Below are 26,602 nucleotides of genomic sequence, written 5' to 3'. Positions count from 1 at the left end.
CTTCCCTCCATGCAAAGACTCTTTACAAAACTGTCTACTGCAGGAATATAATTTGACAAAGTATTTCCACTGGTAAACCTCTCATGAAATTTTATACAGATGAGCAAATGTATTATCAAAACATGTCCTAATTTTATTAGTAGTATACCCTTTAAACAATTATAATAAGTAGCATTTTTCAATTCCCAAAAAATGACATTTTCCCATTTTTTTCTTGTATTGAGATAAGTAACATTGTTGAAAAAAGTTGTCTTTAACGAACAGTACATTTGAGACTAATACTCTATTCTTTAAATAACCACAAATTAGTAGGCGCAAATAAAAATCTGAAACTTTATGGAACACAAAGCCTTGAAGCTACACATTTTTTCCCTGGAGGTTCGCTCAGGATGCATTACCTGCAGGTTGGGCTGTGCGTGTGTGGGCAGAAACGGCTGTCCTGGGCCTGGCAGGAACGGCTGTCTAGGAGGAATGAAGGGCCGTGTGGTTGCCGACCCAGGCTGGCTAAAGTGCAGAATCCCCACCGGACCTGGAGGCTGCAGGGCTGGTCGTACGGGCCGCTCTCTTGGGAACACTGGCTGCTGTCCTTGCTGATTAAATGCTGGTCCTGGCTGAGTGAATGGTAGAGGACTCTGAGTAGGAACAGGATGGCTACTGTTAAGAAGGGTAGGAGGCGGTGGTGGTGGAGGGGGACTTCGCTGTTCCAGAAAAAGATGGCTCGGGAATCTTGGTTCACCTGAAACTGAAAGGTAACACGACATCATTAACTTCAGGTTAAAAAGACCATGTGCTTCTCAGAAAAGCAGTCTGAAGCACTATCCTACTGTGGACAGAAGTCACAAGTGTTGACAGGTTATGAATGTTCGGAAACAATTCCAGATTTTGCCTCTTATTTCTAGATTGCTTCATTTGTCATTTTCTATACATAAATTCCCTTTTATATGAGATGTTCCGATTTCAGATACCAACAATGTCCAATTTTAGCACCTGAAATGACAGGCAGAACTGCTATGGTACAAAAACCTGGCATTCCTAACATCTCCAACTGGGAGTTCAATTCAGTTTACAAAAAAATGTGTTTGGCCACATCACCCAATGCAGCTTCTGTTGTTACTCCACACCACTCACTCTTTCTGTACCTCCTAAGAAGAAAGGGTCTCGATCCTGAGGCGGGGGTGGGGCTCTCCACTGGTCCTGGAGAGGGAGTCGTGGGGGCTGGCTGAAACTGTTGGGAACAGGTCCAGGTGTATGCTGTGGAAATTCTGGAGGGCCCTAAAGAACAACAACAACAACAGAGAAACAGGGTGAAGGACAGAAAAATGGTATGTAATTTTTAGAAATATAGACCTGGTTCCAAGTTTTCCTCAAAAATGTCAAGTAACGTGTCTCCTAACAGTCACTGTCTTTCTCTTTCTACACACACACACACACACACACACACACACACACACACACACACACACACAGTCATGCATCCTTAATGACAGGATACATTCTGACACGCATCCTTAGGTGATTCCATCATGCGAACACCACAGAGTGTATTGTAATCACACACACACACACACGCACCTAGATGGCAGTGCTTTCTACACACCTAGCCTGTATAGTACACACTAGTAGCTCCAAGGCTACATACCAGCGCAGCATGTTACTGTACTGAATACTGTAGGCAACTGTCACACAATGCTAAGTATCTGTGGATGTAAACATATCCAACCCTAGAAAAGGTTACAATAAAATACACTATTATAATCTCATGGAAACACTGCTGTCTATGCAGTCCACCATTAACCAAAACATCCTTACACAGGACATGACCACACATATTAACATAAAAACTGTTACACAACAGGTGATTCTGCCATATTAAATGATCAAAAATCAAAACGCAGCAACTAGAAATTAAGTCAATGTTTTAATGTCATTATAACGCAAGAATATTATTTTTAAGCTTATTGAAATCCATGCAATTATTGGCCTATTTCCCATTAATCCAAAACACTAAATGTCATGACATTTATCTTTTTAAAGATGCTCATCTTTGCTATTTAACAGGACTGTAAGCTGCAGCTATGAAGCTGCTTCACTTTAAAAGAAAAAGAAATTCAATCAGCAATTCCTGACTTAACAGAAAAATGTGAAATGTTTTAAGAAACCAAATTACTACAGAAAAAATAGTACACAGAGTCCTTTGGATAAAAAAATTTTAAGCAAATTCTTACAGATTAACATTTTTCAAAAACTACATGTTACTAGAACTCTTTAGAGACAAATTAAAATTACTTCCTTTTTCAGTTGGTCTTTCAGGTATTCATGGAGATTTTTTTAAACCACCGTATTGACCTAAGCAGCAGCATAAAGGTAAAGAAATGTTCACCACTTTTTCACTGCTCCAAAAAGAAGTAATTAACTATTAACTATCATCAAAATAATTTTCATTTAATAGCACCTTGTTCTTTGAAACTGAGTCAGTATTTCACAACTTTTAAGTACCACTCTTCTTTCTCACACACTTGCAACCCCAATGCCTTGGCCTATCATTTTATCACTAACTCACTGTTCCCTCTAAACGCAACAACATTTTCTAACACTGAAAATGCTCTTCCGCAGTGCATTTCCCTTCCTTCTCCCTACAAAAGTCTGTTCTACCCATGGCATTGACAGAATAGACAAAATGAACACTAGTATAAACACCACAAACCCTTAAGATTGTTGGCTACAAAATAATAAAGAAATGTTTAACACACAAATATTGTATCTTTATAAAAACATAAACTTTAGGCACTTATTGAAACATGTACAACAGAAAGTCCAAAGCTGAAAATCTCGTAGCTTTTGACTTTAGGTGAAACAAGGAAATCCACAGCATACTATTGCCTGACATTAGGGAGTGTCACTTCTCTAGATAAAGACATCAATTAAGACACAATGAACCCAATAAATGTCAGTAACTGAGGAATATATTTGTAAGTGAGAATACATATCATATACATGGTCTTTTACCCCTAATAAATGTGTATACTTTATCATAATGATAATTTGAAAATTCACTGATATAATGCTTTGATATGGATCTCTTTTTCTGAGAGAGAGAGAGAGAGAGACAGAGACAGAGAGAGAGAGAGAGAGAGAGAGAGAGAGAGAGAGAGAGACAGGGTCTTGCTCTGTTACCCAGGCTGGAGTGCAGTGGCGCAATCAGCTCATTGTAGCCTCAAACTCCTTGGCTCAAGGGATCCTTCCACCTCAGCCTCCTGAGTAGCTAGGACTTACAGAGCATGACACCACATCCAGCTAGTTTTTTTGTAGAGGCAGGATCTTGCTATGTTGCCCAGGTTGGTCTTGAACGCCTGGGCTCAAATGATTCTTCCACCTCAGCCTCCTAAAGTACTTGGATTACAGGCATGAGCCACAACACCTGGCCAATATTCTTGAATACTTAATATCTTTACTTTGCTAATAATATGCTAGAAAAATTACTTCTAATAGCACACGCCGTTACATACTGTTACTTACTACATCTGCATGAGGAGTTTCAATGAGCTTGCCTGCTTTCTCCCACTGCCAAAGCTTTTTCCTCGTTTTAAAAATATTTTCATCTCTTGTTTGAAGTCAATGAAACACATGGTGTGAGCATGAATATATCTCCTCCAAAATAATATTGTATTCCTCCAGGTAACTTAAATGTTCTATTTATAAAGTATAGCATTAGCATTCCATCTTTAGTTTTGTATATCAATATGATTCTGACATATACAGACAGTTCCTGACTTACAATGGTCCAACTTACGATGTTTGCAACTTACAGCGGCCTCATCCTAATGTAACCCCATCGTAAGTTGCAGAGTAGCTGTGCAAGCATTTCAAAACGTTTTAAAATAATCTTCAAAACTTTCTGAATGACAATAAATTAGCAATCAAGGTTCTGCATTATTTCAAAAAAATGTTTAAATGATGCTTCTCGGAATGACACGGAATAAAAGAAACAACTGCCTGCCTCTGCTTGCAGAGAGGTTTGACTGATCACACTGTTTCCAACCCACGCAAATTGGCAATGGTGATTCTGAATAAAAATCCTTTTCCAATTAATCAGCCTGTTTCCTTAAGCTGTTTCAATGCACACTTGACTACACTTATTTTGGGGGAGGAGGCACACGGGAGGGGTTTCAAACAGATAAATACAAAAGGAACCAGTAAGATTCATTAGAAGAATTTGCATTGAGAAATGAAAAACATATGGATCAAAATGATGTCACTGAGACACCAAAAAGAGACAATATCACAGCCTGAAACAAGATAATAGTTGTGAAAAGTAAAAATCACTCAAATGCAAACTCTTCAAATGAAAAATGGGTATGACATTTTAGCTTACAAATACAAAATTAATAACACCTCTGGAAACTATGAAAAACCATTTCCAACGTTAAGTGTGGTTATGATAGCTCTCTTCATGTAACTGAGTCAAGATCAACCACAAGCAGGTTTGATGATGGTTTGCCCAACCACCTAGGTAAGAGTTTAGATGGGGCTGATTTCAATTCAACAGAGGGAGGAGGTTTCTAACACTCTCCCAGCAATGAACACATCCTCAACCCACAGAAGCACGCACTCAGGAGGAGGAACACCGCCTGCCGGGGATGATCTCAAAAGTGAACTGGACTAGCACATCCTCAAGGTCCAAGCCAACTCACAAAGAGTGGGTCTGTCGATGTTCTTGAAATTACAGACCAGTTGAAAGACAAACTGGTAAATCTGGCTGGCACTAGTGCAGCCAGGCACGCACTGGGCGTGAGGTGACAGCAGGACTGGGTCACGGAGAAGGAGCCCCGAGGAACAGCTGGCATGAGGTGTGGGCCTGTCTGCCAAGTCTGGAACCTGGGAGGTGCTCACAAAGAGACTGACAGAATTAAATGTTCATTTTCTCACTTTTCTGGTAGGTCTTGATGCCTAGTGAGAACCAGATGAGAAGACTTAAGAACAAAGTCTCAGCACGGGTTAGAGTTGGGGAAGTGGGTTCTAAATCAAGGCTCATGGTCTAGGTGACAAAACAGGAAGGTACTAGCAATGTGAACGGCCATTCTTTCTACTTGCCAGGACTCACAGACTTTTATAGCTGAGCAAGCGCTCCTTCACACTCCCTACCGTACAGTGACTGACAACTGCAGGGATTCTTGCAGAACTTAAGGGCCAGTCAAGAACCAATGCTTTCTAAGCAGCCACCTTAAAATGAGGACCAAAGGGAACTCAGGCCCCTGGTCCACTGGCAGAGTCCAAGAATTCCTGGGTATGACACTGTCACCACTGTCGATACCAGGGCCCCATGAACTCATCAACACACAGTGAGGAAGCTAAAACTTATGACATTAAATCACTGGTCCAAGGTCACAACCCTATTTTAGTATTTTTAAAATACTAAAACTTATGACATTAAAAAACTTATGACATTAAATCACTGGTCCAAGGTCATAACCCTATTTTAGTATTTTTATTTTTCTGTAAGTTCACTCAATCACATCAGGGATTTCAATATTCAAGAAAACCAAGTTAAAGCTTCTGCAAGGGTTCATTTTATTCACGACATAATAAAAACGCAGTGGGGGGAGTTTCAACCCATATAATAAGAAATCTCATCAAAATTACTAAATTTGGGTTACAACTTTTCCCTGACTTAGACATAAAAATGGTAGTGTACCCCCAAGTCAGAATGTGGAACCTGGACACTTGTCACATTACATACACACTTTCCATCTCCGGTATTTCCTTGAAAAATTTTCACTCTTACATTTCTGTCTCAGCCAAAATGCAAAATCACTACAGAAAACGGCTTCTCTTGTAACCCTTGGTACAGAACCTTTACCTCCTCCTGACCCTGCTTCACTCTCTGGCCACCTCCCTGTATCAGGAGACGCCTGACACAGGGCCCAGACATACCCAAGCCTCTGACTCCTCTACCCCTGTGGCCAGGCTCCTGAAGGCTGGAACACGAAGAATCCCATGAACTGGAATCACTAAAAGCTTTTGTTTTATTTGAACTGGCTCATCAGTGTCAATCAGCAGTTTTTCACCCATCCCTGGGCAGCTCCTTCTCTCACTGCCCAGGATAACTTCACACCTCTGAGCACCTTCTAGTGATTCCACCACACAGCTGTCCCCTCTGCCTGCAAGGCCCTCGGCATCCTTGCCGCACTTCCTTCCCACCCTTCTCTGCTTCCACCTGCATCTAAACATCACTTTCTACCATGAGTAATGGACTTGCTGCTAATTTTTACCAACAGTCTATTTGTTAAAAATATATATAAATTCTCACTATTATACATTTGGTCGGATTTTTCATTTAAATATAGGAACAGTATGCTGAAGTAGGACAGAAGGTGAAAGTCGGCTACGGATGGGCTGACAAGCCGTCAGCCCCAACCATAGTCAGCACACTTCAGGGCTCGCAACTCATCAGCTCTATCAGTCACTACTATGCTAATGAGCTGGCTTAAAAAAGCAGATATTGGGAGGTGCCAGAGAGAAAAGGAAGAGTAAAATGTACTTTTAGAGAAAGGGGGAGAGTCCTCTGAGGCTATTTCCACTTAACCCTTAAACTTTTTTATTGTATTAACAGCCGGAAATCAGCATCACTGGGTGTGAAAATTTTTTTATCAATTTACAATTATTTTGCCAATTTTAACAAAGAGTAAAGCAAAGCTTAATGTATCAGTTATTCAGAATGACAGGTAATTACACACTGCCACTCTCTCCTATCTCGGCTCAGTTTCCCCTTCACCCCTTTCCAGTGTGCCAGTTTCAAGTGTGCAGTTGCAGGGTACACTGTTCCCACAGGACCAACCAGCAGTAGGCAGGCTCCTCCCCAGGTGCAGAAAGAAGGGCTGCTTCTGTAGCTGGCCTTTTGTCACTCAGTTCTCATGCCGGGGAAGTGCCAGTTCTCTTTAAATTTTGCCTATAATTAGAACAAGCTAAAAGAGGTCCTGATCTTTCCATCTTCATTATTTAATAGGTGAAGCCCTAATATTTATTACTCCTTTTCTTACTGGGCTCTAAGAAATGAAAAACTCCATTTCTTAGAAAATTCTGTAGTTCTTCTAAGTTCCATGATTGTATCTTACTGCCATGAATCTCATCCTCAATAGTACAGAGGTCCTCACTTACCCACAGTTTCACTTTCTGGGGTTGAGTTACCCACCATCAATTGAAATCTGAAAATATTAAATGGAAAATTCCAGAAATAAACAATTCATAAGTTTTACACCGTACACCTTTCTGAGTGGCATGATGAAATCTCTTGGCATCCGGCTCCATCCAGCCCGGGGAATGAAATCATACCTTTGTCCAGAGGATCCATGCTGAAGACACTCCCTGCCTGCTAGCCCATTAGTCACTTGGTCAACGTCTTGGTTATTAGATTGACTGTCACAGTACTGCAGAGCTTGCATTCAAGTAACTCATATTTTACTTAATAATGGCCCCAAAATGCAAGAGTAATAACTGTTTTATTGTATGATTAGCTATTGCTGGTCATCTCTTATTGTGCCTAATTTGTAAATTAAACTTTATCCTAGGTATATATGTACAGGAAAAACCATGGTCTCTACTGGGGGTCTTCCAGTACACGCCCCTCGGATGAGGTGGGCACCACAGCACTGGCCATGCGGCTGCTGCAGCAGGGCTCTTTATAAACCTTCTTCCCCACCTTCCAACAGGCAGCTAATTTCAAGTCCTCAAAAAGATTTTTCTCATTATAGATAAGGCAAAATGTAACTGGGAAAGTAGACTGGCCTCCACTCCACTCTGAGCGGAGTCAACCAAGGTTCGATTTTTTACTTTGCCACAGGTTGTGATCAGGGAAAAGGACTCTGTCTTTAGCTCTTTCATCCTTTTCTAAAAGGAAAGAGTTACTGAATTAGAAGAAGAAACTCAAAGAGTTTAGTCCACAAACTTAGTTTTCCATAAAATTCCAAGCTACCTGAGAACTAGGTACATCACCTCTTAGGTCTCTAAGCACTATCAGATTCCCTGGAAGATTTCCCCGGAACTTTAATATTGTGATTTTCATCTCTTCCCAAAACTTTCTTTCCTTTAACTGACTATTTACATGCTGTCTAAATGCACAGTCACTGGCATCTGAATGTTACTGGTACGTAACAAAGCCCCGAAAATTCTCTCATGATAGTTTTTCCACACTCAGTGGAAAATAAAAGCCTTTAAAATCCATCACTAATGTTTAAGCAGAACTTTATTCTAACTTACAGTGATCCTGTAGGTGCTCAGGCTGAGAAGCAGCACCCATCATCTAACCTGACAGCTCTCCCAGCCCTGTCTCCATCCCAGCCACTTACCAGCTACAGCCTTGAGCTCATGACTGAATCTGTCTGGGCCTCGGTTTGCTCATCTACAAAACAGCAATTAGTACCCACCTCACAGGGGCAGGAAAGTCCTTAGGACAGTACCTAGCAAATAACAAAAGTTCACCATACATGTCGTTATCATTTTTACACCTTTTTGTAGACAGCAGCCCAGACTGTAAATATGATATATAGCTTCTGACATATTTCCATGTTTCCATATATGGTAAAAACCAAATCAGTATAGATTCCCTGCTTGCATTCTTATTGCTGAGCTCAAATCAGAAATCCCTCATAAAGTACCAGCAAGTCCTAGAAACTTTGTCTCTTGAATGTCTCCAATCCACTTCCACTTCTCTCTGCCCTTCAACTGCCGGGTCCGTGAGAGCTGAGACCAGGCCTGTCTTATACATCAATGTGTTTCCATGCTTGGCCCAGTGCCTGGCACACAGGCGGTCATAAATATTTAATGGATGAATGAAATGCCTGTTTGTAATAGCAAGGTATTCCCCGAGCCTCACATTCTCAACCTGGAAGTACTGCGGCATGCTGTAAAACCAGCTGCCCACAAAGCACAGGGAGAGGTGCTGAATGGCTGAATGCAGGAAGGAAGTAACAAAGGTTAGGATGGACTAACCTAGACCTCGGGCAGTGAACTGCCTGAGGCTCTTAAGCTGAGCAGATGTGAAACACATACAGTGCACAAGGACCAAACAGAAGCCAAGATCTGGGGTGATCACTGGTTTAGAGACAGAAAAATTAACAGAACTGAGTTCTTACATGTATGACAGAATTTTTTTTTTTTTTTTTTTTTTTTTTTTTTTTTTAAGAGACAGGGTCTTGCTTTGTCACACAGACTGGAGTATAGCGGTGCGATCACAGCTCACTGCATCCTCAAACTCCTGGGCTCAAGTGATCCTCTTGCCTCAGCCTCCAGAGAACCCGGGACTACAGGCATGAGCCACCATATCTGGCTAATTTTTAAATTTTTTGTAGAGATGGGGTCTCACTATGTTACCCAGGCTAGTCTGAAACTCCTGGCCTCAAGGGATCCTCCCACCTTGGCCTCCCAAAGCACTGGGTTTACAAGTGTGAGTCACTGCATCTGGCCAAGAGAAATTATTTTAACTTGTATTCTAACTATGTAATATCATTAGAGAAGGACCATGCTGACTGGCTTCTTCACCCTGCAGCTGGGAGAAGAGTGAGGATCACTGGTGGGAGGCCAGAACTTCCATGCTGATAGGGTTTGGCTCTGCATCCCCACCCAAATCTCATCTCGAACTGTAATCCCCATGAGTGGAGGGAGGGACCTGGTGGGTGGTGACTGGATCATGGGGGCAGTTTCCCCCACGCTGTTCTCATGATGGTATGTGAGTTTTCACAAGATCTGATGGTTTAAAAGTGGCATTTGCCCCACTTTGCTCTCTCTCCTGCCACCACGTGAAGAAGGTGCTTGCTCCCCCTTTGCTCCTGTCATGATTGTAAGTTTCCTGAGGCCTCTCCAGCCATGCGGAACTGTGAGTCAATTAAACCTTTTTTCTTTATAAATTACCCAGTCTTGGGTATTCTTTATAGCAGTATGAAAACAGACTAATACACATGCTGTCTCATTTAATCCTTATCACAACCCTACAAGGTAGGTATTATGCTCACAGAAATCTTCTGACCATTTAAATAACCTTCACTTAGTATACGGTTAGAAAGTGGCAGAACTTGAATTCAAACCCAGGCTGCCTACCTGCAGAGCACACTGTGAATTCCTTGGTATGAACAGCAAATGGGAAGGGATTTTTCTCACATTCCCTAATCAGTCCCTAATCATATGTTTTATCATCACATATGTAAGTGTAATTGTGCAAGTCTACGTGTGTTTCAGAGTCAAGAAAACCAGTAAGTACTACATCAAGTCAAAAGTCAGACAGTCATGGAAATTTCATGGCAGGCTTTAATAAGTAAAAGAAATGATCAGTACTCACCTGATCAATCTACAAGAGCTGCATTAAAGAGGTAAGACCAAAGAGCTATCTAAGATTTAGAAAGAAATCGTTTACTCAGGGTGAGTAAACAAGGCAATTTCTGACCTTGGAAGCTAGTTAAATAGAGTAAGAACGGGGAAAGAAGGATTTGCAAGTGTAGCCTGGAGTATGTACATGCTACAGGCAAGGTGCTGTCTCCTCAAGCAGCTGGGTGAAGGGCAGTGAGGAGGGAAGTAACATTATGTCATCAAGTGCACAGGACCCAAAGAACCTGAACTACCCACTGACCTTTATAGGTGGAGAGGCTGGCCCAGGGAAAGAGAGCAACTGAATGGTAGATAAATCCAGTCCAATCAGGAAGAAGTCATGACGGCCCATTTTCCAAAATGACAAATGCCCGCATATCAGCCAAGTGGTAGCAGGATAAGAAAAGAGGGCAGATAATGCAAGACACCACTCAGAAAAAACATTCAATGACTGATCCGTGAAATACACCAGAGTGAAAAGGGTTGCCTCAGCTGGGGACAGTGCCTCACACCTGTAATCTTAGCACTTTGGGACCCCAAGGTGGGCTGACTGCTTGAGCCTAGGAGTTCGAGACCAGCCTAGGCAACACGATGAAACCCTATCTCTACAAAAAAAGGACAAAAAAAAATTAGCCAGGCATGGTGGGACACACCTGTAGTCCCAGCTACTTGAGGCTGCGGTGAGAGGATCACCTGAGCCCGGGAAGCCGGGCCTGCAGCGAGCTGCGATCACACCACTGCACTCCAGCCTGGGCTACAAAGTGAACCCTGTCTCAGAAAAAAAGCGGGGATGGGCGGTTACCTTTTTGGCAATGTCAGATGCTATTGGACAGAAGGGAGAGCTCACCTGGGCAGATATGTGGCCTGCCACTGCTCTAATAGAACTTGAGAGTTTAAATATTTAAATAATTTTTTTAACTTTTAAGCTTTAAGATCCCAAAAGCTGCTGACTGTTAACAATATTGCTTTTTTGAAACAGAAGTTTGACAAATAGCAGGTCTCATGAAGCGCACAGTGTCACTTTTCCTGTTTTGTTTTGCACACAAGTGGCACTCTTCTCTTTCCCTCTAATTACACAACTTAAATTCTGACAAACATGTCAGCCACATGGGAAAGACTGCTAACTGCTTACCTAGCACAAATTCTCACTTATTCCTTAGTAACAGAGCCCTAATTTTATTCAGGACAACATTGCCCAGCTAAAAACTACATATTCCAACTTATAAGGAGGGTGACATTTGGCTAGACTCTGGCCAACAGGAGCAGTTGTCAGCTGGGGGATGGGTGGGGGGAGCTCCCTGGGGGATACCTCAGCTGGCCTGCACCTTCTGCCCTTGCCCCTCCTCTTCTTTCGGCCTGGAATACAGACAAATGCATTAGGTGATGGGTAGATGGAAAAATATAGGAGTCCCTATCAGAGCTGATATACACTAAAAAGAAGCTTTTTCATTTTTATGCAAAAAACACAACAGTCACTGTTAACTAAGTTTTCTGTCAAGTGCAGCCTCGTTCACAGCCTGACTCAGCCAAATGTCACAGCTGATATTCTATTGTAGCTGATAGAAATACTGCTCCAATAAACTGGCACACAAGTCACTTTTCCTCTATGAGATAAAGAAACTCAGGTTTTACAGAGTTAAAAGTGAATTAACTAAGGTTACATCACCAATGAATGACAACTAAGATGACAAGAACCCACATTTTCACACTCTTGGTTTATTAAGTGCTTTATCCATCATAGCGCATTGCTTTTGCTAAGACAAATCTATCTCCAAGAAATGCCATATAAATCACGGTTCCAAAATCTGACATTCATAAGAGGTTCTATTGATGTGATCATTTCTTTATTAACTTCTATCATTTCATGGGAATAAGGGTACTACATTACCAATTCCCTCTACCAAATATAGATTTTAAAACTGTTATGAGTTGTGAATACCTCACTTAACAGAACTTTTAGTACTAACGTAATTCTACCTTTTGAAAGAAAAGACGACTTTAATCCTCTCAAATAAGTGCTCTGTTTTGCTTTTCTTTATATCCCTTTAAAAATCCAAGGTAAGAAATTATTATTCTCTCAAATAATTCTCATACAAATTATACTTTCACTTTTCTGCATCTCTTGTTAATTACATGATTTTTATCTATATTAATCCTATTCAAGAAGAACTGATAACTCAGGTTACAAAAAAAAAAAGATGAAAAACTTTGCATAAATTGCTTAGCACAAAGTTAATCGTATAAAGCCAAGAATAAAAAGGCACTAACAGCTATTATGTGACTTATCAGCTTCCCTAAAAGGGTCAGTCCGTATATTTTAATAAGACTAATTAAATACCTTAACAATGTCATTGAAACTTCATGAATCTTTCAATAAATTACAACCAATCTCTACAAGATGTTTTCCTTTATTAATCCCACTTAAAATACAAAGAACGATATAAGAAACCAATTGACACTTAAGAACACCTCTCAGTTAATTCTGATTAAATGGGTTGAATGCAAAGAATAAAGGTCACCAGTGACCCCTGATGTAATTAAAATTACAGCCCTCTATCACAATATGTTAATCCTCTTATTTCAGTATTCTCCATAGATTTTTTTTTTCTTTCAGGTTATGCCTTGTTTAAATACCTATATTCACCTTCCTAGAGGGTACTTTGATATTTATAGATGCATTCTAAACATTTTGAAGAAGGATATACCTAGTGCCAAGTACTAGGTTTCATTCAGGGGTAAAAAAACACCACATGAATTTAAATACATTAGGATAATGTTAATGGTTCAAGTAGTGAAACAAGAGCACCCACTACAAACTACAAAACTTTTCTTTGGTACAAAATGGTGTTTTGATGAACCTCCTAAAGACTACTTACATTATTTCCTGAAATGAAAAACTCCTTATTTCTGCACCCTCACGCCTCCCATGCCCCTCCTGAAACAACTCCCCCTAATGACTGGCCCTGCTATAGCAAACTTCCTCACTTTAGTACTTAACGAGGGTCACAATTTTATGTAGTTACAATTCAACTTACCAGATTCTATGTTTTTTTCTCAGTTTATGGAAGTTCAATTTCATATTTAAGGAGAAAGCACAGCATAAAAACTAAGAGAATTGGCCTCCAGTCCTCCCTCCTGCGCCCAGTTGTGTGAACTTAAGCAATTTGATCTTTCCAAAAGTCAGCTCGCCAATCTCTAAAACAAAAAATAATAATTTTTTACTTTTGCTCCACAGGCTGAACACACTGTGGAATATAGTGATCACTCAAATTTTTTTTTATTCATTACTGGTTTTCAACCATATATGCTCTATGAACACTGTATTTCCTCATTCAAAAAAAAAAAACAACTAAAAAAGGAAAGAACCAACTAAAAAAGGAAAGCAGTAGTATCAGCAGCTACGTCAACTGAAAAGCATACAGTCTGTCTTAAATCTCATCTGTGAATACACTATCATCCACAATCCACTCCTAGGCATTTACTGACAATTTATGTTCACAAAAAAAATCTGTACACACACACACACACACACACACACACACACAAAACCTGTACACAAATGTTTACAGCAACTCTAATCACAACATCCGAAGACTGGAAATAACCCAACTGCCTATCAGGTGAATGGATACACAAACTGTGCTATATCCATATACTGGAATACTACTGAGCAATAGAAAAGACAAACTACTGACTGGTGCAGCAAATGGATGAATCTCAAACGCGTTATACTACAGGAAAGCAGCCAGGCTCCAAATGAAACAAGCTCTATGATTCCATTTACATAACACAATTATAGGAACAGACACATTCAGTGGTTGCCAGGGGCCGGTAGGGAGAGGGGCTAACCACAAGGGGCAGGAGAGTCCCTGGATGATTATATAACTGTAGGCACTAGGCAAAACTCACACACCTGTACGCTCAAAGGACTCAATTTTTAAAGTGAAAAATTCTCATCTTTTGGAAGAATTACTTTTTGGTTTTTGGTTTTGTTTTGTTTCGTTCTTACTTGACACGGAGTCTCGCTCCATCGCCCAGGCTGGAGAGCAGTGGCACGATCTCAGCTCACTGCAACCTCTGCCTCCTGGGTTCAAGCGATTCTCCTGCCTCAGCTTCCCAAATAGCTGGGACTACAGGCGCCCGCCACCATGCCCAACTAATTTTGTATGTTTAGTAGAGATGAGGTTTCACCATGTTGCCCAGGCTGGTCTCGAACTCCTGACTTCAAGTGAGCCACCCACCTCAGCCTCCCAAAGTGCTGGGAGCGCTGGCCAGAAGAATTGCTCTTGATACTTTATAATAAAACAGGACTTCTCTCCAAGTGTGCCTTAAAAATGCACCTAAACAGAACCACAGGTCTTCAACAACTCCTGGGAAATTAAATATTAAAACAAAAAAAAAGCAGTGTGTTTTGTAGGACACATCACTAAAAACAGGTAACTAAGATTTCCCTGCACAGAGGAGTTCCAAGACTTTAAACTGTGTCCAACATTTCACAGGCTAAATTATTCAGTTGCAGATGGGCAAACTACACTGAGGTTTAAGTCTCCATATATAGCACTCTATATCTGAAGAGAATTTAAAAGGTGTCCCAGTCAATGTAACAGATTTACTTAGCCAATAAACAAAAAACAGCCCTCCCTTGGTATGCATAGGAGATTGCTTCCAGGCCCCCGTATATACACATGTTGTACAAGGGACAACTGTAGCTTATCACATACTTTATAAAGCAGTTTTTACAAAGTAGCTCAACAGCTCCAACAGAAGAAACAAGAAACCAATTTTTTGTGATTTCAAGGAGTACCCCTGGCCTCTGACTAATTAGCATGGACTTTAACCCAGCCCTATCTCTATCCAACACATGCAACGCATGCTGACCAAGCAGCAAGTTAAAGGGTTACTGAATTGGATAAACCACCTTCTTTAATAGCTGTTACCATAGTGTTTAGCTGCTCTTGTTACTGCCGCAGATGGGAATTCATTGATATGATTAAATTTGATGGTATGATAATGTATGGTAATCACGATTAATCAGAAACCCACTAGCAAGTGGAGGATGTTGGGTATTATGTCACGTGCATTTTAAACTGCATTCTCTCCTTGCAAGCCTGACAATGTTTGACAGCTGGAAGGGTCTCCTACTATATTCGCCTGCTACTACTTATAGATCTGATCAGAGAAAATGCCCATCATTCCTTCCATAGCTTAAGTGCTGGTAATTATAAGGCATTGCAGGCATGTTGTAAAAACAGTAGGTGTTCAAAAGCAAGACTTTCTTTCCTGGATGGAATAAAGTCTGGATTCTCATCTGCAAGGGCTGTAATAGAAAGAAATGTGATTTGATGCAGGAGTCTCATCAAACATGATTTGCATGAAATGGCCTATAAGACACATCCAGGAAACATCATTCACTGCCACCTGATACCATGTGCCCAAATGTGGCCCAAACTATAAGATGTGTGATGTTCTGTAACTACAGAGTAAACACAAATGCGAACCTCATTTGCCAGGTCTAAGTAAGTAAGAACACGATTGTTAAGAAGATGCATTTAAACTTAAAAGTATAGTTTATTTTAAATTTAAACAAAAGGCACTAAGAAATTATTCAGCAGCCAAACTACCTGGTATTTAACAGCTAACTGAAATATCACTATTTGCCCGACACACCAATGTAAAACCAAAGGACCAAATAGTTTTTAAAATTTTAAAACTTATTTTAAAATACTCTAGGTCAGGAATCTTTAAAATGATTTTTTCATAAGCTTAAAATTTAGCTCAGCACTTTTTCATAAGCTTAAAAACAGCAATTGCACAGAAAAACTAGATTCACAAAAGTCTCAAAACAACACGTTAAAATATTCCAACAGTTGACATTTTATGTTACTTTTTTTAAGTGGGCAAACTTTAAAAACAAAAAACTCTCTGAGGACAAATACATGACTAGAAAATATACTTTATGGATAAGATAAGAACTTATAGCTTTATATTAGTGATAAAAACACCAGGTATAGCCTTTGCAGAAAGAGAAACCAATTAGATTAATTTAATTGTAAAACAGAGAACATGTGAAATGGAAAACAGAATTTAAAGTGTAGAAACTTACTTTCAGAAAGGTAACTAGCCTTCCACCCCACTACTTCCTTATTTAAAAGACAAAACACAACACAACACAGTGTTTCGTGAAATAGCATTCAGCATTCCTGACATGAACAAAAATGTGTTCATTAAACGGACTAGTGGATGGATGGTTAAGAGGCCAGACCGGAAGACCGGACAGAGCAAAGTGCCCGAATGTAACAGGATCATCAGTCACACAGGACATGTTAAGCTCTGAGGGTATGTTACTTCCTGTGCTCATCAGCCCATGTAAGTATTCATAACTTATGTAACGGAAATATGTTTTACAATCAGAAGAAAAAAAGTTTCAGAGTTCAGAACTAACGTGCATATCTGTAACTAAAATTAAGTACATAAACCTAATTTTTAAATGGAAGCCTAAATTACAAAGCACTTTACAGAATTCCTTAAATGAGGGACTAGGGAAGGACATGCATCCTAGTGCAAAGACTAACATAACCAAGAGCTAAAGCAATTTTCTCCAAAATGATCAAAAACAAGGATCCTTTTCTTAAGACACTTTTTTTGACATTCAGTTGTTTTAAAAATCATTTCTTAAATTCTCCAAATAATGCTAATTAACAAGAAATAAAAATATTAGTCTAACTACAAGCAAAGCCTAGAATACCAAATTTTGGCCTCAGATTTGGATTTTTAAGAATAATTTTAAAGAATAATTTTAAATAATTTTACACATTATGAAAAATGGTATTTCACATTTGGGTGCCTCAATTTCTGTAATTTTTAATTTAAAAAACTAGAGGTATTATAACTCAGCAAAATTTCTGGACATACTCGTTCTAAACTAAGCATAAATAGCAAATGTATCATAGAGCCGTTAAAATTTGGAAATCTAGTGGTACTTTTGCATATTGTCTGCCTTTTTTTTTTTTTAACTCTTTTAGTCAATTGGGTATGAAGCTGCATTCTTGTATAGTTAAATGCATGTAATATAATTCTGCTATACAAATTCACATACGTTCTTGAATACAACAAGTAAAAAATATAAAAATTAAAATGCACACCCCCCCTTTACATTACTTATTCTATGAAGGGCTCCTAATAAGCAGTAAGGTCACTCTATATTAAGTTTCTGGGTATGTCTATTTGACAACTATGTGCTCCCTCCCGCCTCTCTGCACAGGGCCTGTGGCTAAGTGCACCACCGAGCACAGGATGACTGGGACTCTGGCACGGGTGTTTAGCCACAGACATTCACCAGATATCACACAAATAGGAGTAAACACACAACTATGACTGACGTGAGGAAGCTACATATGCACTACGAGCACAGCTTTGGATAGAATGTTACCTATCCTAGGAGCAATGAGAATTCCTTTAAAGGTACTTAAGCTGGGGAAAGGAGAGATTACAATGAACCTTGATTTGCTCAATTGCAAATTTCATAACAACTGGCACACAGATTTCTGAATTCAAATCTATTTCTGCATACTAAGAAGCACACTGACTCAAACAGACCACCTGCTAAATTTGAAGTTCAATGTTCCATCACTTTGTGTGTGCGTGTGTGTAGTCAGTTTTTAAAGCAAAATTCGGTTTGACAAATACTGATTGAACCCCAAATACAGAAAACCACCAGGATAGAAACTGAGGGGCATACGGCCATCCATAAGAACCAAGACAGAGCCTGCAGCACCTCCAGCCACCATTAAGAAATCTCCAGAGGGCTTTGCTAAGCCACAACAATGTTGTCTTCACTATTCTTAAATTTTACTCAAATGAAAATTAGCTTCAAGGACATAAGTTAGGTTTCATTTAACGATGCTTGGTTCATTTGATAGCTTAGAGACAGCACTACGCAGAGCACTTGACATAAAGTAGATCCTCATTAAATGTTCACAAAATTACATTTACATTCACAGGAACCAAGTTTAATCTAGTAGTAGAAAAAAGAAAAAGATAACTTTACTCAACGAAGATCTGGCTTACAAGTAAAACGAGAGATCGCCTAGAGTTTATTTTCCTTCCCAACAAGACTGGCGGGCTTTTTAAAAACACAATACCGCTACTGTATTTTAAAAAATACACATTTCATGATTTTCTCTAAGGGAAAATGATTAGAGAAATAAGTAGTGCACCGCACGCGCTATACCCCAAGTTCACTGTAACGTCAGCACTTGGGACTTAAAGGAAGATACGTGTTAAATCGTGGTAAATACCTGGGCTGAAGAGAACACTTCTTAAGCTATATGCACATACACAGCTCATTTCTAGCCCAACTATTTCTGATCACCCACACATACTTCCCATCTCAAAAACAAAAATTGAACATTACACCTCGCAGAAACTGTTCAAAACTGCCTTGAAACATATTTACCATGCTTAGAGTACTATATAACTGAAACGCAAGTTCAATTTCTCACAAAAATGTTCTTTTATTAGCCTCTTCTAATAGCGGCAAAGTATTCTAAGGTTTTATTCCTAGCATCAGAAACAATTATACTGGCACAACTGAAAAATGAAATAAAAATTGCAATTGACTATTCTAAGTTTATATTAGTAAACATTTTTACAAAAATATAAATTACATTGCTTTAGGTTTATATCTTAACTGCAAATGCTTTTCACATCAAATTTTATCCTTGTAGTACAAAATGTGAAAACACATCCAAAAATGATTTTAACACAGATATAATCACAGTCCTGAAAAAGCAAAAAGTATTTGTCAGTGCTTTACAATAACTAGCAGATAAACTACTCCACAGAAGAAACGTATTCAATGACTAAAATCATACATGTCAGCCTTGGGTAATGGATCTAATAAAACTTGACTTTTTAGACAACTGCTTCAAGTAGATACCCAATAAATATCACCTAATGTTTTAAAAACAACTAATTTTTAGAACTTGGTAAATAACTTATAGAAACACATTAGCTAAACATAAAGAAATCAGGAAGAACCAGCTTTAGAAACCATGTCATAATTCATAACTACAAGTCAAAGAAATTTCTATAAAATACTCTGAACCTTAAATCCAATAATGTTATTTTTGAATAATCACCTGATTATACATTCACATCCTTCATTTAACCTTTCTGCTAAATGCCATATATAAATGTTATCTACTGAAGTACCAAAGATAAACAGTTAAATAAGCCATTTAGATACTCCCTGAAAATCAGACTATTTAACCTAAATAAGACTACCTCTGTTTTACATATAAATGACATTAAAATTTTATGGTCAGTACATTTTTTCCCCTACACTGTTTAAAAAAAAAAATGTACTCTCTAGTTTAGTAAAACCATGAACAAACTACACACTGAACCAAAAATTCAAATAAAATAAAGTGTATATATTTAAACAAATATAACTAGTTAATGGGCTTGTTTCTTCTACCTAAAACATGTTAGAAGAATGGATAAAATTACTGAAGATACAGCAAAGTGTGCATTTCTGTGTGTGTATAAGTGAATGACAGTGTGTGTGTGAAAGAGAGAGAGTGAGAGAGAGAGAATATATGCTTTCTTTTAAAGGTATTTTCAAGTGAAAACCTTCATTTTAAAATATAAAATGAGTGGCTCATTAGGACCCTAGAGGTTCTTTTAAAATACAAGAGATCTCTCATTTTCATTTCCTAGAATTTCACACACAATACACATGCACAAACACACGTGCCTGTGCGTGCATGCACACATACACCCCCCACCTCTCTAATAAAGCAAGGCCCTTTCTCACTAACATAAGGCAATAATAAAATCAATATTCATATTCTTTAAGATGAACGGCATTCCACTGATGATCCTGATTCAACAATTTTACAGTTAAACAAAATTAATTCTACTCTCAAAAATCCATTGACCTTAAGCTTTTAACAAACATTTTCTATTGCAGAGATTATTGTCAATATTTGCAAATCCTTAAAATTATATTTGGCTGGAACCTCTTGCACTTGCTATATTAATATTTCTTAGTAAATGTATGCTCATCCCTATCAAAGGAGAAGGAGCAGCTGCTACTCACTGGGAATCTCTGGGGTCCCACGGCAGGTCTCGGCTGGCTCGGAACTGGTAGCAAGGGCACTGCAAGAAAAACCCCTTGTGTTAGAGACACACTTTACTCAACACTCAAACCCCTGTAAGACAAGATATGAAGTTTAATATAAAATATATACTATGTGTACCAGACATATACTACATTGTGCTTACACTTAAGCTAAGTATTTAGTATTTTTAACAATTCCATAAAAGAAAAGGGGAAAGCAGAAGTTTCCTTTTCAGTACACAGCAGTGCAAGCAGAAGTTTAAATCTCAATAGTTGACTATTATTTGGAATTAAAATATTTTGCAACAAAAGAAGATAGCATTCCTCTAAAATAAAAAACCTAGTTGGTTTCTCCTGTCCCTATACAGATAATCCAGGTTATCGAATCCCAGTTATATTTTCCTGTGCCACTCATATACACATTTAAATCTCAATCCTCATGAACCATGAAAGAGAGCAGGGAGGAAGGGAAGTGAGGCAGGCAGAGAAAGGAAAACAGCACATCCCAGGAATTGGAGAAAATGCTCACAAACTGTTAAAAATTTTCCACTAAACAATCTCCTATGCCAAGGCTTTTAGTTTACTTTGGTTTATAAACAAGCAGGATTTCCATCAATCCACCAGAACAAGGAATCAAATCATTTTTAAAAAGACATCTCATAATAGAGAAGAAGCTAGATGTAAGTTTCATACCTTGAGGCTAAATCAGATGTGTTTAAGCTCTTTGAAACTCACCATGCACTATACCGATCTTGATTTTCAAAGAAACTCACAATCTAAGTGCAGCTACGTCTTACAGCAAAATGTGCTGGCAGATACACCTAGGAAGCTCTCAGATTGTCAGGTACTGTGGGGCTGAACTGTTTGCACCTCCCTCCCCCCGCCCCCACACCCAACCCCAAATGTATACGTTGAAGCCCCAACCCCCCGTTGAAGCCCCAACCCCCCGTACCTCAGAATGTAACTGGATTCCACTAATTAGGTCTTTAAAACAGGTAATTGAGGTCAAATGAGGTCTAGGCCCTAACCCAACCCTGGTGTCCTTCTAAGAAAGGGAAATTTAGACATAGACAGTACACACAGAGGGAGGACCACGTGAGGACACAAGGAGAAGGTGGCCAACGACAAGGCAAGGAGAGAGGCCTCAGAAGGAAGCTGCCCTGCCCACACCTCGAACTTGGACTTCCAGCCTCCGGAACTGTGAGAAAATAAGTTTCTGTTGTTTAACTCACCCTATTTGCGGTGCTTGTTACAGCAGCCCCAGCAAACTCATACACATCAGGTGGAATTGACAACGAAGCGTATTTTTTAATTTAAGAAGTTTCTGCTAAATGTGAAATACAGGTGATACCTCTTAAAAGTCCATCAGAATCACTATAAAAACAGGGTGCTATGATAAACTTTTTTTTTTACTATGATTACTCAAGGAATTCCATACATTAAGCCTTATAATTGACATCGCACTTCCCACACTTCAATTTCAAGTGATAGCATACATGGCCTGTGTCACGGCTTGATCAAATGCAAAGTGTGACTGAAACAAAACTTACTTTTATAAAATGTAAAAATGGCAGAAGTTCATCCCTTCCTTGACAGACTAATCTAATGAGTCCAAATTTCAAAATTAGAGTGGGTCAGTTTGCAAGACTTTATATAAAATAGAATCCAACTCTCCCCTCAATTCTACACAGCTGATGTTACATCAATTCCATATCTAAAGTGAAACACTAGACTGGAGAAAGTGGAGGAAGAAAAAAACAAGAATATCTCTGACCTCAGAAGATTATAATGAAGGTGACAAAGAAAAAAACTACATATTAAATGTAAAGATGTGATTTTTATAATCAAGTTAACAAATATAAGACACCCAGATCTTCACTAACTCGATCATAGGTACCACTTAGAAACTTGGAATTTAAATGCCAATATCTACCAAAACATTCCAACACGATAAAAGGATAAAACATTAAGCCTCTTTAACCAGGAGAATGAGAGCAAGAAGGCGAAGTGGGATTTCTAGAAAGCAATCTGATTATAATAAATGGATTTCTTACACAGAAGCCTCTGATGAGCTGGTAATTTGCACAAAGTACCAGCGTTTTCCCTATTTAAAACAAAAACAAAAACAAAAACAGCAGAAAAGGAAAAACAGCTGACAAAAAGGGTTGCTGCGTGCGGACAGTCCAGTCCCCATGGGAACAGTGCAGACACCTGGCCCACCCAAGAGATACCACCTCAGTGGGAATACCCAGGCATGTGTCTGCAGGCTCTCCCTGCCAGGCCCTGGCTGCCCGACTACTGCAGCGAAGAATTTAAAAGGTGTGATGTTAGAGACCAGTCTAGCTGAAGCTTCAACTTGAATATTTGAAGTTTAATATTTATAACTTGTCCCATGTATTTAATGGACTGTTTTCAATTCATTATAATACTAAAAACCTGGAAACAAGTTAAATTTCCATCAAAATTGTTTTTAAGTAAATTATAATGGAACACTCTTCATCCTCAGAAAGTTTGTGCCATCAGAAGAAGATGTATATATATTGCTAGCTTTTTTAAAAAGCACCTTTCATCTGTGTAAGGCTCTGAGAATCAAAGGTTTAATCTGTGTATCTTTTACCTACAGGAGACATCTTGATATTCAGTCTCTCTCAAGAGGAACTGTGCATTTCTATTTAAGCTCATTCATCTATTACAGAATAAACAACTGCTTCGAAAGTGTTGCCTATCTACCTAGCAAGAACACTTTGTCCTTCTCTCCTGTGTCAGTGTACCTCTGAAGGTCAAAGGTAAATGACAGATAAGGGACATGCGGCACTAAAGCTCCTGGTTTCATGGTGAGAAAAAGCTAGCTGGTTCTGAGTCTAAAAACTTTTGTCAGAAAGCTGACCTTGGAGTAGTTGCTAAATCACACGTGCGCTTTGGGGTGCAAGGCCTGCATTCTACACTTGCCAGGCTGTTGACTTTTGCAGGGGACACCATTTTCATACATAGAGGATATCTTGGGGCTTCCTGATAGCTTTACCACCCTATATTTCTAAGACTATTTTAGTGAAGCTAAAGAAAATCTGTACATATTACCAGCTGCCAGTTTTCCACGGCATTTTACAAGGAAATGCACAAGAATAACAGATGCTAGCATAAGCAAAATTATTCCAACAAATTAGACTGACAGCAGTTCCAAGTTCAGGACAACCACTATGGGAAAGATGCAAAGGATTACTTGAAAGAAAGCCACCCTTCCCCATTCAAGTATGCATGTGTTCATGTCTCCATTCATTCAACGGCTACTGCAGGAGACGTAGGCACCACACCAATCAGCGACGCTCAGGGCCACCTAAGAGGATGTGTGGATGAGCGATGCTAACCAGGGTGGGAAAAACTTTGGGGGAACACAGGGACATGCGATGGGGTCAGGAGGGGTTAGGAGTTAATTGTACTTTAAAACCTTATGCTTCTCTGCCATGCCCAGTGGCCTGGTGGTGACCCGCAGACGCTGTCAAGAGGCGCCCCCCTCCCTTACACTCTGGGCCAGCCCGTCACCATCACAGTTCCCTGCTCCATGGCCACAGGACAACTTCATAATACTTCTGACCCACGTATGGGAGGGTCCCAGGCTCTAGGCCACTGGCCAATCCCCTGCACTTGAACTACTACCTTAGGCTACTCTCCACTTCTGAAACTTCTCTCCCACACCCTTAGGAATCCCAAATTCCCCACCCATCAGCAGCATCCATCACACCCTTGAGTTCCTTCACCTTCTCGCTCTAATGGCCCCTCTGAGTGGCAGCTGTTCTCCCACAGCTTCTTGCCAAAGGTCTGGAGGTAGAAGGGCTCCTTCTTGATCTAACTGCTGCTTCCAGACCCAGCTTTCATCTCATGCCACCAGCTGACATGCCCCAGCACCACACTGCCCCTCTCATTTCTCAGGGAGTTCAGCTCCAGTCTGAATAAACACAAAGATGGCCCTTGCCGTGCCTTGCCTCAGATCCGTGTCACCTCTGCCTCCAGTCCTGGTGACCATTCCACCCTTCCATCTCACTCCCTCTAGGATCCTGATTCAAACAATCGTTCAACTCTACAAAGATCTCCAATGACCTCCTTTTCACCATCTCAGCCTCCTCCCTGGTGTCCTCTCCTCCCTGGCATCTACCTTATGATCCACAGCCCATCGTTATCAGCACTGCCTTCCCTTTACTACTTTGTGAAAACCATGACCCTCATAAACCCAATTGCCTGCCTATTCCACACCTAGTGTGCGCAGATGAGCGCAGCTGGACAGAGACACACAACCATGCTGACTGCCCTCACCTCAAATCCACACCCCTCAAGGGCTCAGCAGCCCCATCCATCCCTGCGCACATCCACTCTTCCAAAGCACGAACGGATGCTCCATAGCGCCTCTCCTCAGACCTTCAACACGCCCTCCTACCTCCCCACTCTAGCTCCCTGCTACCCACAGAGGAAACTGAGGCCACCAAGGAAGAACTGACACGAGACTCCTCCACCTGCCCATCCATCTGAGCTCAGGCCTCACCATCTGCCCCAGCTGTGGAGGACTCCCTGCTCCTCCCTCTCAGCAAGCCCACCTCTGGCACGTGGTCCTGGACAAGACAAGTTTTTCCTCTCATCTACATCAATGATGTTTTTCCTCCTTCTTAACTAGCTCTTTTCTGTAAGTGCAATGAATAAAAAACTTAGAATAAAAAACTTTCTCTCAAGCCCACTTGGCTCCCATCAATTATCATCCAACTTCTGTTTTAGCAAAACACAGTCAAAGTCTGTCAATACAGTGGCCTCAAGTCCGTGCCCCATCTCGGCCAGGCTTGTGCCTCCTTCTCACCAGCCCCGCCCCAAGTGCAGGCCACACCCACTGATCCATTGGCAGCAGCCCTGCCAGCCCGTGGCCACCTGCTTCCTTCCCCATCGACCGTCATCCTCCTTCCTCCCTCCCAGCTCCTTTGCCAGGCTCTCCTCCTGCCCCCATTCCCACGTCGAATGCCGGGGTCCCAGTCCTTGGTCTCCCTGACGGGTTCTCCTCCTGCCCCTCCCCCTCCTGTGTCAAGTGCCCTAGGTCCCAGTCCTTGGTCTCCCCACACACAGACTCCCTCCTCCAGGGCTCTCATTTGAGGGCAGGGTCTAAATCCACCTATTCACCAACAACCTCCTGACCTGTACTTTGAGCCCAAACCCCTATACTGAATTCTCATCCAACTGCCTACTAGACCCCTCCACTCACATGGCTAGTTGGCATCTCAAATTTAATGCACCCAAAACAGAACTTTTGATCTCCCCACCTCAGGTGATGGCAACCAGACCAGCCCTCTAAATGCTCTGGTCACCTGGGCATCACTCTTACCTCCTCTCTCCCTCTCACACTCATCCAATCCATCAGCAAATCCCATCGGCCCCATCTTCCTACGTCATCCAGCCCTGAGCTCTCTGCACTCTCCCTGCTACCACACTGGTTTGCACCAGGATCATCTGTCACCTCCTAGCTAGACACCAGCTCCACCCTTGCCACCCGACAGTCTCCTCTCAACACGGCAGCAAGAGGAACCTTCTAAAACATACACAAGGTCACGTCATTCCTCTGCTCAAACCCCTCTAATCCCTGCCCATTTCACTCCCTGCCAAAGTCCTGAGAATGGCTGGATGGCCCCACGGCCCCACGGTACCCAGGTTCTGCATTTCTTCTCTGCTTTGATCACTCCACAAAAGTCAGGCTGGTCTCCTTTTGGCTACTCAAACACACAAGGCAGGGTCTCTCCTGGAGGAAGCCCCCTTATACTTGCTGATCACTCTGCCTGCAATCTTCTTCTCTGAAGAGCCACATTGCTAACTTACAGATATCCCTCAACTCTTTCCTGCTCAGTGAAGTTTACCCTGATCACCCCATTTAAGATACAACCCATCCCTTCCCCGCATCCTGCTCAATTTCTCACTTCATTTTCATCTTCTAACATGCCACATAAAATACTTACGTTTACTGCTAATAAACAATAATAAGACTGTCTGATAGAAAGCAATATCATGGTTGAAGAAAGCTTTGTCTGGTTTGTTCGTCAATATAACTCAAATGCCAAAAATAGAGTAGTAGCTCAATAAATGTGTGTGTTCACAGGTACA

General features: G+C 40.5%; 1 protein-coding gene across 8 annotated transcripts in view; it reads right to left on the bottom strand.

The window, feature by feature from the left end:
• Positions 1-26,602, bottom strand: part of RBM33 (RNA binding motif protein 33) — a 137,001-nt gene that overhangs the window by 42,683 nt on the left and 67,716 nt on the right. For all 8 annotated transcript variants that reach the window (XM_055115555.2, XM_008969425.5, XM_003816348.6 and 5 more), the window contains 3 exons: positions 20,456-20,514; positions 1,140-1,272; positions 399-742 (listed from right to left, as the gene is read on the bottom strand). In XM_055115555.2, the coding sequence (XP_054971530.1) occupies positions 399-742; positions 1,140-1,272; positions 20,456-20,514 (536 nt within the window). The remainder of the gene's footprint in view (positions 1-398; positions 743-1,139; positions 1,273-20,455; positions 20,515-26,602) is intronic.

This window comes from Pan paniscus, chromosome 6, assembly GCF_029289425.2.
Source record: "Pan paniscus chromosome 6, NHGRI_mPanPan1-v2.0_pri, whole genome shotgun sequence".
Lineage (NCBI taxonomy): Eukaryota > Metazoa > Chordata > Mammalia > Primates > Hominidae > Pan > Pan paniscus.
The sequence above is the reverse complement of the archived record's forward strand: the minus strand, read 5'-3'. Positions and strand labels throughout refer to the sequence as shown.